Source organism: Leptonotus elevatus, chromosome 8, assembly GCF_054856555.1.
Source record: "Leptonotus elevatus isolate MCC_2025b chromosome 8, RoL_Lele_1.0, whole genome shotgun sequence".
Classification (NCBI taxonomy): domain Eukaryota; kingdom Metazoa; phylum Chordata; class Actinopteri; order Syngnathiformes; family Syngnathidae; genus Leptonotus; species Leptonotus elevatus.
Genome location: NC_141246.1, coordinates 18,916,565 through 18,932,490, shown reverse-complemented (window position 1 = coordinate 18,932,490; position 15,926 = coordinate 18,916,565). Strand labels below are relative to the sequence as shown.

Genomic DNA, 15,926 nt, shown 5'->3' with positions numbered 1-15,926 from the left:
ATAAGTGGTGCAAGTCTGCCCTCTAGGGTAGTGTGCTAAATTACATCTTCTAAAAAACTAAATGTGCTGAAATGTCATGAATCAAATACAATGTCATACAAAAGAAAATATATCATTTCAGGTGCTACACAAGCACAGAAACCCACGTTACGGAACAGTCTTTTGATCTTTTTTTGACAAAGTAAGCTTGACAGTTAACCTGCTCCAGAGCAGGTTAGGTCTGCAGCATAAATTTCCATTGCTACTGAGTTGGCATTCACATAAACCACGTTGATGGAATAGAACACTGACTTAAAATAAGACAGGTTTATTGAACTGAGCCAGCCTTTTCCGCAGCATAAATTACCATGGATACTGAGTGGGAATTTATATAACCCACCTTGATGGAACGGAACTCTGATAAAAATGAGCCGGGTTCAGCAAAATAAGACAGGCTTTTCCTTAATCCGGCTTGATGGAATACCCCCCAGGACTGGTACAAGATGTTTTAAAAGGGTTAATTTACTAGAGATTGCTCCGTTTCTTGCTTGATGTACATGTGACATACTGGTGAAAAGGTCTGTTTGAATTTTTCTGGAGATTGAAATTGCTGGCGTCAAGGTGAACCACGGATAAACGATTGTTTATGCAAACTGAGAAGACGCAAGGTGTTCTTCCTGTTGATTGGCATGAGTTCGTAGTGAAAAGGCGCATGATTTAGTGATTGGTTAGCTTCCAGCTAGTTGTCCAATGGCGTCGTAGTCCGCTAAACCAGTGCCATCCACGCAAATGTACTGTACGCCCTTCACGTTGCTCACATGGATCGGGTCGAGGTGATCACGCCACACCCGGGCAGAACAGACAGACACAAGCCGAACCCTCATGCAGGAGGAACAAGCAGCTTGTGTAACAGCTGCAAGGCCCGCGGTCCTTTGCAACTACCAGTTGATCGTTGTTGCTGTTTCGAGCCTCACTTTAACGCTCCACGATGCCGGGGAGGCGGCACTCACAGCGGCCTCTAGTCGAGACAGTACCCGAGAAGTAGTCGATGACATTCGGAAGGAAGTTTGTGAACCACAGCGGTTGCCAATTTTTGCCCTAGTCGCTGCAACTTTTTTGGAGGAATGAAAGTCGCCGTGGCTGTTAAAATGGGATTGTTTTTGCACAACGTTGCCTCTGTCACCCCCACAGTTTCCACAACAGATAGGGTAAGATGTCCTAAGCAAGCTTTTCTCTGGCTGGGCTGTTAGCAAGCTGCTAGTTACCTGGGCAGATTAGCAGAGTCTGTGTAAACGTTCACTTCGTCTGTTAAACATAAAGCCGGCAACTGCCGTATAGATCAACGTTACATAATACATTGACGTTACTCATTGGCTACCTTTAGGACACCTTCTCAACATGACTGCTCGCTAGTAGCGTTTGCTAACTAAAGCTAGCATTGCTAAAGTTAAGGAAGCCTCGAGAAGTTGGGGCCTTGCTTCCGTGTGTTTTAGCCGAAGGATAGTTGTATAAACTTGTTTTTGAACTCGTCATGCCACTTGCAAATTAATAAGGCACTATCATAAAATGTCTGCTTAGTATTGCTTTTCAGTACGGTGCATTTCAAATTCATCCAGTTAATGAAAAAAGACAACTGTCAAGATGAAAACTACACTCGCCATTGCTTGATACACTTTGTAAAGTAACTGTTCACACAATGTTGCGCTACACAGCAGTATATCGTAACATTGTGACATATTTCATTCAGTAGATCTAATCACCAGAGTTCCCACCTTGGGACGCAATGACACAGTTACAGTGATGTTTGCATATTTGCATGTTTTGATGCAAGAGTGCAGTAAAGTCGACCAGGAAGCAAACTACTACTACTACAAAAAAAAGATTATTTATTTATTTAAATTTTTTTAAAGGGGGAAAAAACATATCTCAAATCCAAGTTCTTGTATGTTAAAATTCAAGTACAGTAATTTGTTACTGGTAGCTGGTGTCATTCTATTAGTAATGGAAAAACAAAAGACACTTACTTACTAAATGGATTTAAGAAATGTTAAATGCAAGAGTGCAGTAATACTGATCAACAACCAAAGTGTGAATAATATGATGCAGCGTTAGAGCTGCAATATATAATGGCACTATAGAGATGTGTCGTACTTTTTATACCAAATAGCACCCTGATATTAATGTCAGTTGAATAGTTTGTGTGCAGCATTTACGGTTCAGAATAGAAGTGTAAGAGGTTGATTATGCTTTCACATGCGACTGTATATCTCTCTTTTTTATTTTATTTTTTATTTATTTTTTATTTCTGGCCTGTTTTATCTGTACTTGTTTATACAGTCACATGGTTAAAGGGGAAGTCACCCCCCAAAAAATCTTCGTGGCAATATGTTCAATGCAGTCCCTTAAGTCTAAATACAGTATTCTGGTTAATATTGCGGTAGTGGCATATGAGTTAACCAGAAAAATCCAGCGTATTTATCAATATCAGAAAACGGCCATTTTGCTACTTGCTGTCAAGTGAAAATGGCATCATAGTTGCTCTGGTCTCAGGTAAACAACCAATCACAGCTCAGCTTCCGAAAACAGTTGAGCTGTGATTGGTCGTTGCCAGAGCCCTGAGCAACTGTGATGTCATCTTCAGTCGATAGCAAGTGGCAAAATGGCCGCGCTCTGAGATGGATGAAAACGGCTGGATTTTTCTGCATAACTCATTTTCCACAAATGTAATATTAATCAGAATGTCATGTTTAGACTAGTGCGGCCACGTATAACATATGATTGTCAAGACATTTTTAAGATTGACTTCCCCTTTAAGCAGCATACAGGGTCCCGACATGCGACATTTTGTATTTAAAAAACCTAGAGGTATTTTTTATACAAATGGTTACTGTAATTATGAATACTACTGTGTTAGTGGGGGTTAGTGATAGACTACCGCGCATTTCGGACAGACAGGTTCACGTCACTAATAATAATAATAATGCATCAGATTTATATAGCGCTTTTCTTTCTTGAAACTCAAAGACGTTTCACAATGGATACATTATTCATGCACTCACACATTCACACTGTGATAGCGGTAAGCTACTTAAGTAGCCACAGCTGCCCTGGGGCAGGCTGACGGAAGCGTGGCTGCCAGTGTGCGCCTACAGCCCCTCCGACCACCACCAAATATTCACACCTTCCATACACCAGTGTGAGTAGCACTAGAGGCAATGTGTGTGAAGTGCCTTGCCCAAGGACACATGACTCGGGGAGAGCGGGAATCGAACAGCCGACCTTCTGGTTACTGAACGACCGTCTCTACACCCTGAGCCACTATTATAGAAATGAAACTCAGTCATAAACCGAGGACCCCCCCTGTACTTGGGAAATGATTCATAACCTAGCAGCTGTGTGTATATTACGTTTGTTTGTCCATGTTATTGTAATGGCACTTGTCTAGTAGGAGGTGTCACATGGCTTAGGCGTATGCTGATGACTTTACTGTAAGTACATCAGCTGTATTTTATCAGTGTATTGGAACTGCCATAATCAGTCATAACAAATCATATATGATGATTAACTTTTACCAGCGCAGCTTTGCCATTTATCAGTTATTCTAGCACCAGAATATATATATTAGAGCTGGGACGATCCATTTCTGACACGATCCAATCCGGATCCCGATACTTTGATGGTGATCCGATACGTATTGCGATACTTTTTTAAAAAGGTTAATTTTGGGGCTTTTTTGGGTACTTAAATATTAAAGTATTAACCTTAAAACATATATTTAAAAAAAGAGATCATCCTGCCAGGATGGCCCATTTTTCAATCAAACTTATTGCTTGTTTGTTTTTACAGTAATTTCTGGACTATAAGCCACTACTTTTTTCACTTGCATTCGACCCTGCGGCTAATACAAAGGTGCGGCTAATACAAAGGTGCGGCTCATCCATCAGATCAGAAGGGGGCGCACTATAAAGGATGCGCAACAGCGTCAAGCAGAGCAAAACAAACCAAGTGAGCCCAAATACAGTAGGAGAGACAGAACGAGATTGAGACAATTTGTGCCCTCGTTATGGAAAAGAAAGTAGCGGGAACCCGGTGCGGTAACGTCAAAACACCTGCGGCTTACAGTCGGGTGCGGCTTATATGTGTAACAAACTCGAGTATCCCCCAAATTTAGCTAGCGTGGCTTAGTCAGGTGCGCCTTATAGTCCAGAAATTACTGTAATCAGGAAAATGATATTAGCATGCAGTTAAATTAGGTATTGTAAACACAAGTGAGATGTACCATTGATTGTAATTAAGTAAAATAGCTACGTGATTTCACCCCCATGCTTCCTCTTGATACATGTCAGCTTTTATCGATTAACAGACAGCCCATATTGTTTATATAATTGCGATTTTTATAAAGTTTAATGCATTGGACTTTTTTTCTGTGTGCTTTTGAAATGTCCAACTGCATTTGAATGCACCTTGTGTCTTTCAAGAGACACCCATGTTTACACTCCCGTTAGCGGCTAGCTGCTAATGCCAGAGACTTGTGCCGTATCATGCAATGGTGGCTTAATTAAAGCAGCACAAAGCAACTTTCAGTTTTTATTATGGCGGCACCATATGGATGAAAGTGGTATTTTTTTCCCTTGAATGAAACCACATTTCCCATGAGGACCAGCGCATTTTTGTCGTGAAATTCAGATGTCCAAGGCGCCTGCAGTTGGACTGAATTACATTGTTTCCAGTGGCTATTTTCTATTTTTTCTTTATACAGCACTGTAACTTATATTAGCAGCAGATGTTGGTTGCGATCTTACCTTCTTTATTGTAAACACTCAAACAGCTGCACTCCCCTTCCCGCGATGCATTCACAAGAATTGACGTCCATGTGTTATTTGGCAGGCTTTTATTTTTGAAGTTGGCCTTAGCAGCTTGTGGTGGCGTGGCTGCTAGCTTGACTCGTACTCACACTTGATCCGAACGCATCACGGCTCAAAGATGATGCGTTGCACCACTAATTAAAACATGCACTAGCGCCGTGCGACCTCATGATTTATTTTTTAAGCCAGCAAACACTGTTAAGTTGGCCACATTTGCGGGTAAAGTGGTCTCAGCGTCGCCCCGCTGTCATACTTTTCACTAATGCTGCGTGCTGCACTTCTCGAATGATTAATGCTTAGTGAGACAGACAAAAAAAATGTGTTGTGAAAGGTACAGCTATATACATTAATTAAAAATGCATCAATAATTGTTTTATGATCAAATATTAGCCCCTGAATCGCGAGGTGCCAAAAGATTCCCACTCCTATCTGCCACCTACTACAGTGGATGTGCAATTACAGTTTATTCTATTCATTCCCCCCCAAAATTGTTCAGCGTATAACAGGTTTGAGGTCACTCACTTTAGTATCGTTCACCTTTTTCCATTGACATCATTTTCTTCAACACTTTGTGTTGTCCAACAGGTCGTGTTTTTGCATAAAAAGAGTGTTTTTGCACAAGTCCAAACCCCCTCAGTACAATGGAGGCCAAGCTGAAGACCCAAACAAACGGAATAGTTAGGTTCTGTGTATCAAGTGGCAATAAAAGCCCAGGTGGCCAGGTTGAGAACGTAAGCTCAGCTGGGGAAACGCCAGCAGATCAATGAAAACAAAGATGTTTTTTACCCAGTGAAGTCAGTATCTCTGTTCAGCAGCGTTTTAGAACATGTCAAGTCAGTTACAAAGATTAAAAACAATTTGGTGAGAGATGACGTTATCAGGTTATGGTCACTTTTATGTCAGCACTTGAGTTTGTGCTGATCAAATAGATTGTGAGGACTGCTCTCACTGCTGTTGCTTGGAAATTTCCATAGACGTGGGTGGGGGTGGGGGTGGGGTGGGGGAAATAAGGGGTAAGAAGTAATAGTGTACGTTTGAAAGCTGTTTCGGGACGTGTGCTAATCTAGTGAGAGAAAAGACGTAACTGTTGGGATCTTTAGCTAGCAAATCATTAAGATCAGACAAACCCATACAGCTTTCACGTGTGATTCTGATTACAGTGTTCTCGCTTCTTTCGATTTTGTCATTATTGACTTTCCGTTCAGTCAGTGTCTTTTCAAATCTATTAAATCTACAATATCTATGCAAATATATTACAAAGTAATGGGCTGCTTCTAGAAATAACGCTGTTTATTACGAGTGGTGTACCAAAGTGGGCTATGAAAAAAACTTTTCAGTTTGTTTGGTTCCTTAAACAAAAATGCACCCAATATGAATTAGCTCAGTGAACAGGCAAGATGTTTCCCGACGCTTTTACTTATTTGCAACTTGGTGCCCTCTGACAAGCAAATGAAAACAATATGAATATCAGTTACACGATCAGGACAGAATAATGTTAGGCACACTTTTTTATAATCACAAATAAAATAACAATGACTTTTTTCATGATTCAAGAATTCAGCGTTGCTTCTTCTTATAGCTAACATTATCAGAACATCAACCTTTGGTTTGAAGTGGACATGATCTTGAGATTCAGTACTTACATTATGCTTAGCCTCTTACTTTCTTCTGCTTCAAAGAGCTTTACTGATAAAGATTTGTGACAGTTGACATGATTACCTACGAGTAATTATCAAACACAGAAATTCCTACAGTAGAGCTTCCAAGCATATATTTACGCTGCAGGTATCACAAAGAATAACAAGTGACTGCCTCTGACCATGTGATTTTGCCATCTTCTGTTTTTTTTTTTTTTTAATAATATACCATAGTTATGTGCATGCCTACCATATAGCCATACATCTTTATTCAAATGTGTGTTGTTCATTTATCCATTAAAAAAAAAGAAAGAAAAGAAGATTGTGTTTGAGTTTTATATGCTGTGATTAATGCACTGCATTTAAGTGTGATGGAGCCAAAAGTTGTAGCATGCAGTGATGTTCAGTCAATATTAGGCATGGGCCGATATTAGATTCTGACACTATGATAATAACACAATCTATTTTTAAACAAAATATTGAATATTTAATACATTAAGAAGTTAAGTTTAAGTAAATAAATACAATACATAAATGCTAACATTCTTCCCCTGTTTTAATTCTTAATAAGTCACAGTGTCCCTGGTGAGCTATTTTTAGAGTAGACCTGTGGGCTACTTATGTTGTACTTGAGGCCAACTAGTACCCATTGGTAGCATTTTTTCCCCCAAGGACAATGCACATTAATCAACAAACACATTCCTGTAAGTATGTTGGAGTTTGCATTTAAATGTATCGTATAGTTCGCTCCATTCATGGCGCCTTGGACTCAAATGCGCCAACTTACCCCAAGCCAGCCACGGCCCGGCCTGGATCAGGTTGCGTGGACGTAGGGCGGGAGTGGACCGCAGCGGTGGGAGTGGACTGCGGCGGCCCCCTCCCACCTGCTCGCCGCAAGAGCCACTGCTGGTCGTCCCACAGCTTCGGGCCGGCCGGGCTTCTACGAGTCGGCCACACCTTCGGCCTCGTTCCCCGCAGGCGCTCGCTTTCTCCGGTAAATGATCCTTCCGCAGGTTCACCTACGGAAACCTTGTCCGTCGTCGCCGCCATTTCCGCATTCCGTGCGCCCCTTCGATTTGTCTTTAATTCCTTCGTTCCCGCTGCTTGAATCAAATAAGTAACATCCGCTTCTTCTTCCTTCCCTTGCGTTGGTGATATAAGTGGCTAAATTAAAAGTAGCCCGTGCGTTAAAAGCCTTAAATAAATGAGTACTCTAGGCAGGAAAAAAAACTCGGATTTAGGTACCTGTGGCGGTCAATAAATGCAAAATAACCATATAAGCAGTTAGTTCCTAACCAAAAAACGGCCACAAGAGCGGGACCGATACCAGCAACGATATCCATCGCGAGTACCGATACTATGAAATGTGTCTGGTATCGGCCCGATACCTATACCTGGTATTGGTACTCGCCCATCCCTAGTTTAAACCTTGACTTTAAAAGCATCACGCAAGCAGCAAAACTGTCAAACCGGTAATCAGCCCATGCCAAGCCAATACTGGTGTCTCTTTTGGCTATGGCTTAAGTTTTTATGAATTTTTAGTCACCAGTCAATTCTAAGTGGATCAAAATAACAGTCGCTCTTGAATATAAATTTAATAAATTATGTAATTAAATTTGTTGCCTCGATAAGCTGTAAATGGAACCTAATGATGTCACCCTCCCACGTGATGTTACTGAAATACTACAATTAGTTTATTTCTCATTTGTAGCAGGCCATGTCGCTACTGGCTGCTTTTGATGTTTCTAAACTTTCAAGACAAATTGTGGTTGTATACATGCCCTATTTTCCTTTTCTAATTATCTTGCAGAGCCTACTTCTCTGTGAAGGTGTCAACAACCAGAGCTACATGTGTGAGTCGGGTCACTGCTGTGGAGAATCTCAGTGTTGCAGTTACTACTATGAGCTCTGGTGTAAGTGTCCTGCTATTTCTAGCCCACACTGTCAAAGCAAATATACAGGATGTGATTACATGCTGTTTTGCGGTTCTCGTGAAGCTTGCTAGAATCAAGGTGAGTCACTTTTAAAGACGATCTTGCTCGTTGACATCATATTGATACGATGCAATGAAATGCGAGAATGATTTTACGATCTTGGTTAAAGCGGGGGGGGGGGGGGGGCATGGGTGCCATGGGTGCCCAGGCGCATGCCCTTTTGGCAAAGATTTCGAAATTACTACATGATCTTTGCTTTTATTATAACCAACAGCTCGTTTCGTTTTGTTTTTACATTGGTGAGGTTAGCGGCTAGAGTGAGTGTTTTCAGAAATTATTCGGACAATGAAGAATCAAATAAAATATAATCACAGCGTTTTCTCAAGAACAATCTAGCTTGCCTAGATGTGGCAGTTAATTGAGTGCAGTTGCAATAACTAAAAATTGACAATCTACACAGACAAATAGTAAACAGCATTGGCTCTTACCTGAATCAAGCTAAATTACGTTACGCTACATGCTCTATAGCAGGGGTGCTCAAGTTCGGTCCTCGAGAGCCCCTATCCAGTCTGTTTTCCATGCTTCCCTCCTGCAGCACAGCTGAATCTAATGATCAGCTAATCAGCAAGCTTTGCAGAAGCCTGCTAACGATCCTGATCATGTATCAGGTGTGAAACATAGAAAACAGGCTGGATAGGGGGCTCTCGAGGACCGAACTTGAGCACCCCTGCTCTATAGTAAAATTATAATAGCACTACTTGTCTTATTTAAAATGTAAATTTCATGTACATTTACATAATCATTTTTATTTATGTAAATTGCTTATTCATGCACAAATGTTAAAACAGTTTTTTGTGGGTCATTGGCATTGCAGAAAAATAACAGTTTCGTCATATGTGATTTATGTAGCCATTATTTTTACAACAAAAATTGTTCACATGCATGCACGCACATACATACACACACTCTCTATCAATGTTTCATCCCCCCCAGCTCCTCTTCGAAGTTCGAACCCCAAGTGAGTGGACAGTGTAGGCCAGGCATATTATCATGTGCCCCATTTTTTACTTTGAGCACCTGCCCCTCCGAAGTTCACTGCACGGCCCTGGGTTCGAGAGAATATATTCACTTTAATTTTAAACATTCATTAAAATTCCCGTTTGCATCTTTTAATGCTAAAGGTGATAGTACTCCAAAGTACCAGAGCATATGTGAATCAGCGGGTGTTGAACCGCGAGTATGCAGGGTCCACTGTACATATTTTTTTGCGGGAGGGCAGGTGACAACCATTGCAAATTATAATTATGTAAAAAAATTTCTTTTAACAAATGTATCTTTAAAAAAACAACAACAACCCTTATCTTAACTAGAATCCCGCGTCACATTGTGACAAAATTACAATTTTGGGTGCGCGCAGAGATTTCCCCCAGCTCCTAAAACCTTCCGTATCTGCTCATATAACTTTATGAATGCAGTTTTTTGTGTGTGTTTATTTTCTTCATTATGAATTTTGGAAGTTGAATTCATTAAATGTTGTTGTTTAGTTGTGTGGGCGGGCGGGGAACGTATCAGCCGCGAAAAGTTAGGGAACACTGATTGTATTTGATGATCAGTGGTAAATAATTTAAAATACTATATAATCAGTGGTTGATTGGTCGTCTCTTGCAATCCTGAGGTTGTGGGTTCGACTATGTCAAAGTATCCTTGAGCATGATACCGGACCCCCAGATGCTCCTGATGCTGCATCACCAGTAGGCGAATGAGTAGTCAAAATGTAAAGAGTTTTGAGGTGTAAGGTGGAAAAGCGCCTTATAGTACCATTTACCATTTTGTAATACAATGCACACCTTGCTTCATTAACCTGCCCGTGTACCGGTCCGTAACCATGATCATCTGAAAAAAAGGAAACTTTGCCAGTTTGCCATAAAATCATTTCTGGTATTTCTCTTTCAATAATATTCCTAATAAATGCTATTAAGAAATATTAGATAACAAAAAATAATAGAAATAATCTGTTTTCCAGTCAAACTGGTCTCAAATCACATCTTTCATGCTGGCAGTTGAAACTCTTTTGTGGTCAGCATGTGAGCAAAATTTTGCCAGAAAGACCATTAAAAGCTGTGACCATGTCACTGCCTTGCCACTTTGGGCCAGGATATACCTACCGTATATCAACCTCACCGCGCTGGCGTGATACTATTACGAAAATCTTATTATGCTTACTATATCATGCTCTACTGTTCTCAAACATGATCAGTGCATGTGGTTTGTCCCTTGCTGTAGGGTTTTGGTTGGTCTGGGCCATCATCTTCATTTTGAGCTGCTGCTGCGTGTGTCACCATCGCCGCACCAAACACCGACTGCAGCAACAGCAGCGACAGCACGAGATCAACCTCATTGCTTATCGGGAAGCACACAACTATCCCTCGGTGCCCTTCTACTTCAGTAAGACTTGTTATTATATACGCTCATGTTGATGCTAATTTCTTAGCTAATTGTATTGTGGCATTATCCTGACCTAATCTCACTCTTTCACATCTGTAACAATTTATAACTAAATGACAAGCTTAAGGACTGGAGCAAACTTGTTGACATTACACTGATAACTAGGTTTTCGCATTTACTTAAGACTGGCGTGTAAGCTTCACCCTTCATGGTCTTTTATTTAGGCTATATCAATACTACCTTTTGTGATCTTGTTTCTAACTAGCAAAAAAAAATCATATATTTGTTTACGAAGCATTTTACAATCGGAGATGAGCCACTCCAGCGTCATGCACGAGAAGCACGAGCCAGTCATGCACTACAAAGACACGTGCAATTGTTTCCCGTGTTCTCATTAATATTTATCATACAAGAAGATAAGTACAGAACACCCTGTACTACTCCGTGTGGGAATTTTGATGAGCGTGTCTGGCTTTTACTGTATAATAGCATTTAGGTAGAGGACGTTCGTTGTTTAATCCTTTTTCATATGTAAGTTTTACAGTAAACTACAGCTTGAAGGAAGAACGTTGTGACTCTTATTTGCAGAAGTGTTCAACCCTTTCAGATGCTCTTAAATGTCAATAAAAACCCAGTGAGCTCATTTACCTCCTACATTGCAGCAACACTGTAAAACTGACCTGCAATTTTTTTTAACCAATTCCTCTGGCTGACGCCATTGTTACGCTGAGCGCGAGTCGTGCGCAAGGCCGGGACGCAGATATGACGACGTCATAAACATGCTCTATATGATGACACCATCAACATACGTCAGATGATGACGTCATCAACATGCGCTACCGCGGTAAGACGGTAGAGTCAAAATCTCTACCTTCAGCAAAATGTATACAGGTAGTCCTCAACTTACAAACACAATGGGTTCCGAGAGGTTGTTTGTAAGTCAAATTTGTTTGTAAATCGAATCACATTCAATTTTGTTTCAAAATTACATTTGATCAAATTATATATTTTTTTAATAAAATAGTACAAATTTGTAAAAAACTAACAAATTATAAACTTTCTATACAGTACATGAATTAAATTTAAAAATTATTCATTATCCGAACCACTTTTCCTCACAGTACATTACATTTTTACACAGTACAATGCAATAAAAACAAAAATAATTATGCATACTGTACATAGATGGCGGAGGAGTTATTGAGTTGCGTTAATGTGAGGCTGAAGTGGAATGCATTACGTATTCTGTGTAACGCTCTCAGAAAACTATGTTTTCCGACTGTCCGTGAAGTGCACATGAATTGTGATTGGTGCATATGACAAGTCAAGATGTCGACCACCGAGTCAGATTCGAGTGATTTCCAAGCTGAAGAGATAGTCTACGTGTTGCTACTACGCCAATAAAGAAGACGACTTGAGGGCTGCTTTTCATGAATAATCTCCAGTAGAGCCTCTGAAATGTACTCGCAGTGTGGCGCCAATATCGGGTGCATTACCGGGTCCTGGCCGTGACTCCAGGCTGTGCCGTTCATCGCCGGACAGAAAGGTAGTTGAAATGCGCAAATGGCGCGGGGTTGTGGCAGAGAGGGGCACTCTACAGTACAATACTGTACCATAATATATGATGTGGTGCGCACTTAAATATTATCTTGCATGCAAAATACAGCTTTTATGGACATCGGTCAGCCTATGTTCGTAACTAGAGGACTACCCGTACCTTATATTGAATATACCGTTTATATCGCCCAGCCCTAACACAGCTGTACAACACAAATATCAACTATCATGATGGTAGCAGCAGAATGAATTATGAAGTCAACACAACAAAGAACTTCATAGGCGGAAGTCAATCACTGGACCTTAACCCAATAGAGAATACATTTTACCTCATGGAGAGGAGGCTGAAGAAGAAAGTCCCAGAAACATAGAACAACAGAAAGAGGCTGCAGGAAAGGCCTGGAAAAGTGTCTGGGTTGATTTAGATAATTTAGTCATGTCAGTCGCAATACTTTTGCTCACTTGAAAAGTGAGTGGGTTTCAAACACAAGGTTTAACACATTGTTGATACAACTCTTGTACTGAATCCCTTCCACTCCTCTTCCTCTCCAGGGTTTCTACCAAGCTACCTGCTGCCGGATTACGAAGAAGTAGTGAACCGGCCACCTACCCCTCCACCACCATACAGTGCCTTACACGCAGCACCATCTTCAGCCGCCTCACAGCCTCACCCCGAGCAGCAAGATGGATGCTGTCCCACCATTCAACCAGCCCCGGCGCCCACCGACTCGGACAGCCTGTGCAACAGACCCGGTCTGGAGGAACCACAGCCAACTGCTTTAGATTTAACGGCAAAAGCTGACAACAAGCCTGCACAGACAACACAAGATTCAGGCGTGATACTTTTGTCAGAGGACATGAGTCGGGAGAGACTCCACCTTGATGAGAAGAGAAGCGACTGCAAGGATCCTCTTTTGAAGGATCTGTCAGATGACAAGGATCGACTCCCAAATGGGAGAAGGCGACGGTTCACGGGTGACTCTGGGATTGAAGTGTGTGTGTGCGGCTCACGTGGGAGCAATGGTTGCAGTGGAGCAGGCGGCCCGGAAGGCAAGGAGTTGCGGGAGCTGGAGAGCCTGCTGGGCCGCGAGGGAGAAGACGAGGAGGAGGCCGGAGACTTCTGTGACAGTTGTGTTCACCGCTCTTCCTTGGGCGCGGAGGAGGAGGCGGCGCTCGGCGGGTGGGAGAGGCGGGCGGCGCCAGGGTCCTCCCAGCCGGCGCACCAAACGGGCAGCGCCTCCATGCACCCTCCAGTGTGCCTCCTCCTCCACACCATCAATGAGCAGGAGGGTCCACACCACAGTACCAGCACTGAGCCACAAGTTTGAAACGCACACCGTTGTTTTTTAGGCGGCACAAAGGGCTCCAAGCCTCAAAACTTTGAAGGTGCAAATTATGTGTAGCATCCACAAGTACAATTTCCAAAAAAACAAAGTGACTGATGACAAAGAGTTGCTCTACACACTGGAACATGAAGTGACTTCGCATGGACAGGAGACAGTTTGTGCATACAACGCAGCTCGCACAGTTTAGTACCTTTTACACATAGCAAAGGCTGGACCGATGTAACGACACAAACAGGAAGGTGGCTAATCTCACTCAACAGGTGCAGGAAATGAGTTACTACAGGACACAATTAACAAACCCTTCTCACTTAAATGTGTTTGAGCAAGCAAGCATATACTGTAGAAACATCTGAACTGAACTTTAATATGCTTTTTTTCCTCCAGCAATTTTGAAGAAAAAATGCTTGTGTTGTTTTTCTTGTTTGATCTGAACCACTAGTTATAAACGCATTAACAAGTTCTCTCTGAGCATTTACTACTTTGCACAAATTGTATTTATCTTTTACAAATGAAGCTTTTAGCTCAAACTATCATTTTGTTTTTCACAATTATGACTCATTCTTTATTTCTTTGGGGTTCAAGTGCAACAGATTCACTTGTTGCTTCATATATTTTTGTTAACTTCAGGAATGTTAGCACTATGTGCCTACCCAGAGAGTTGAAATGGGGAACATTAATGCCTTTGACTCATTTGAGTAGATGATCACCTTCACCAGCAGTTCAGTATCAAAGCACTGATCTTAGTTGCTGCATATAAATTTATCAAGTTACCATCCCTAGTCTTCTAAAATGGTATTAATAAGTTACTGTTGAATATTTGAGTTAAGTAAATATACGTACATGCCAATTTGTACTTTTCTTTTTTTTTTTAACATTTGCCCATCTTACTTTTTGGCGTGGACAACATACTTGGCCTGCTATGACGCCATTTAATTAATCCCTTAACATTGATGGTAATAATCGTAAATATAAGTGTAGAAGAAATGGCAAAATGATATTCTAAACATGTATTTATTATAATATTTAACAACTGTAGACTGGAATGCTATTGAATGGGCAATTAATACAATTAAGTACCAGGAGTTGCCTATGACTGAATGTCAGTTCACGTCTAGAACAGACAAAATATTCCTGTTGCGGGAATGCGAACTGTTGAAGTTACGAAATATGACAATGCTGCACTACAAAACCAAAATGGCCACGTGTAAAAGATCAATTAATTGATCTCTCACCTGCAGGTAGAATATTGCACATCTACCGTGTAAATATAAATATTCCGGCAGTTTTAATACTTAGATGAAGAATGTACCTGGATAAAGGACACTTATAACACTTTGAATATGATGTATTTTTTTACAAATGTGCTTCAATTTATATCTGTGGAACATCCAGCAAATTTTACGAAGCTCAAGATTTTCATCAGCCGACGGAAAAATGAATTGAAACGAATAAAAATGTGCTCCCACTAAACCATCTTTAAGCACAATTTGTGTTTTTAAGCTTTAATGGTTGCAACCAATCAAAAGTAGATCGTAAGTAGTATTTGTGCGATATAAATTGTGTAACTTGTGGTACATGTAAAGTACGGATGAGCTGTTTTTCATATGAGCAAAATCATTCTGAGTGTACTTAAAAAAAACCATTAGTAAACCACTCTATTTTCAAATCTAAAATCATGCGACAGATTTTAGCCAGAAGCAAGTAGTTTGTTTTGCCCTCATGTCATATTCAGTGTCAAATTGGGACTCATGCTGAAGTTGTGTGAAGGTTATGATGATTGAACAGAACATATTTGTTCAACCCAATCAGGTTAAATCATGCCAAAGACTCGCTTTATCATTGTGTGGATGTGCACATATCCAGTACTTTGAATGTTATGTCAATACCAACCAAGATGGATGTACTTTTAATAAACATTTCAATTGTAATTACAAATCGTCGTGTTTTTTTTCACTTTCATTTATTACCCTTGTCTTAACACTATCCATCCATCAGTCCATCCCTTTTCTTAACCGCTTATATTTGAGACTCATAGAGTTGTCCTAAATGTCTTGTTGAATAGTGAATACCCTACCTTTTGATTGACTAATGAAGTGTCTGCATACTTTTCTACAATTGTGACACAATCACGAGTCCATCCTTGATCCTTTATTTTTCTGCTTT

The 15,926-nt window shown here is 40.8% G+C and overlaps 1 protein-coding gene across 1 annotated transcript; it reads left to right on the top strand.

The window, feature by feature from the left end:
- Positions 1 to 769: 769 nt before the first annotated feature.
- Positions 770 to 15,698, top strand: wbp1lb (WW domain binding protein 1-like b). Its single transcript, XM_086083803.1, has 4 exons — positions 770 to 1,187; positions 8,292 to 8,394; positions 10,699 to 10,860; positions 12,970 to 15,698. Exons 1-4 carry the CDS (start codon positions 1,104 to 1,106, stop codon positions 13,743 to 13,745), a joined length of 1,125 nt encoding a protein of 374 aa, XP_085939929.1. The 5' UTR covers positions 770 to 1,103; the 3' UTR covers positions 13,746 to 15,698.
- The last annotated feature ends 228 nt before the right edge of the window (positions 15,699 to 15,926 follow it).